General features: G+C 54.1%; 1 protein-coding gene across 1 annotated transcript in view; it reads right to left on the bottom strand.

The window, feature by feature from the left end:
• Nucleotides 1–297: 297 nt before the first annotated feature.
• Nucleotides 298–1,242, bottom strand: part of AQP1 (aquaporin 1 (Colton blood group)) — an 8,260-nt gene continuing 7,315 nt past the window's right edge. The window contains 1 exon segment of the mRNA XM_011955123.1: nucleotides 298–372. Within this exon segment, the coding sequence (XP_011810513.1) occupies nucleotides 298–372 (75 nt within the window).

A 1,242-nucleotide genomic window follows, 5' to 3' on the forward strand; every position in this document is an offset into this window, starting at 1 on the left:
AAGGGGCTCCTTCAAGGTGCCACGGTGAGTCAGTAGCAGAGGAGAGCCCGGAACTCTGGGCCCTGACTCCTAGCCCAGTGCTCACTCTACTTCCACTGGCTGTGGGGGATTGGGAGTGAGGGAGCCTTGGTGTGCAGAGCCCATCCAGATGGGCTGGGATTGGCCTATTTTGGAAGGGTCTAGATGAGGCTGTAGCTCTGCTTGGGCTCAGCCCCAGCCTGCACCACCTTTGCCCACAGCTCCAGGAGCTTGGCACGGACACCAGCCCCAGCTGGTTCCAGCACAATAGAAGGACAGTCAATGATTCATGGAGGCTTCGTTCCTGGTGGCCTTCTCCCCCAGGAGAAGCTGCTGGCTCCTGTACAAGCTCCCCTAGCAGGGCAGGACAGGGATTAATCAGTGATGGGTGTGGAGGGAGAGTGTGGGAGGGTCCTCCCCACCCCCCATCTCTTCCTCTCTCCTTCTCTTTCTCCCTGCTTCTCTCTCTCTCTCTCTCTCTCTCTCTGGCACACCCTATATCTGCCCCTCTCCCCCACTCCCTCACCAGGACCATCACTGGGAACTCTAAACCTCACTTTCCTGCTTCTTCCCTCACACCTGCCCTCAGGAGAGGTTTTGATAGATTAAGCCATCTCGAGGTTTTATACACGGCAATCTGAAAGCTAAGGGGCCCTCAGAGGTAACACCCAGGCCGGCATTTATAATGGGTGTTTTGTAGAAATCCAGTTGTTGGAAATGGTAATCCGTGTTACTTCCGAAATCAGGTTCTGTGGGCAAACAAGTTTGGTGAACACTGGCTTAAATAAAATGAGTTCTTATTGTGGGCCTTGTTAGAGCCTCTACTCGGCTGACTTGAATGGTGAGACTCCAAGAGGGTGATGTGGTTTCCAGACTTACCTCGCCACCCATGAAAACCAGTCAATAGCTCTAAGAGCTGTGACCCTCACATGGCGAGGACCACAGAGGGTAGGTGACTTCTCCAAGCCACTCCACTCAGGCCTTAACCAGGAGCATGGGTGGCACCTATTGGTAAAGTCCCTCTGGCCGCTAAGCTATTTCAAATCCAACTCTCCAGGGTATTTTCCTCCAGAAAAATCTCCCCAAGGGGAGCCTGGGTAGCTTCACACTTAGGGAGAAAGAGGGAAAGGGGCAGGGGCGTGGAGCCCTCCGAATTTTCTGGAACCGCAATTGCAAGCCCATGGAGGCATTCCTGGGCATGGTGTCTCAGACCTCACATTCCTG

Source organism: Colobus angolensis, unplaced genomic scaffold (assembly GCF_000951035.1).
Source record: "Colobus angolensis palliatus isolate OR3802 unplaced genomic scaffold, Cang.pa_1.0 Scaffold395, whole genome shotgun sequence".
In the NCBI taxonomy this organism is placed as follows: Eukaryota; Metazoa; Chordata; class Mammalia; order Primates; family Cercopithecidae; genus Colobus; species Colobus angolensis.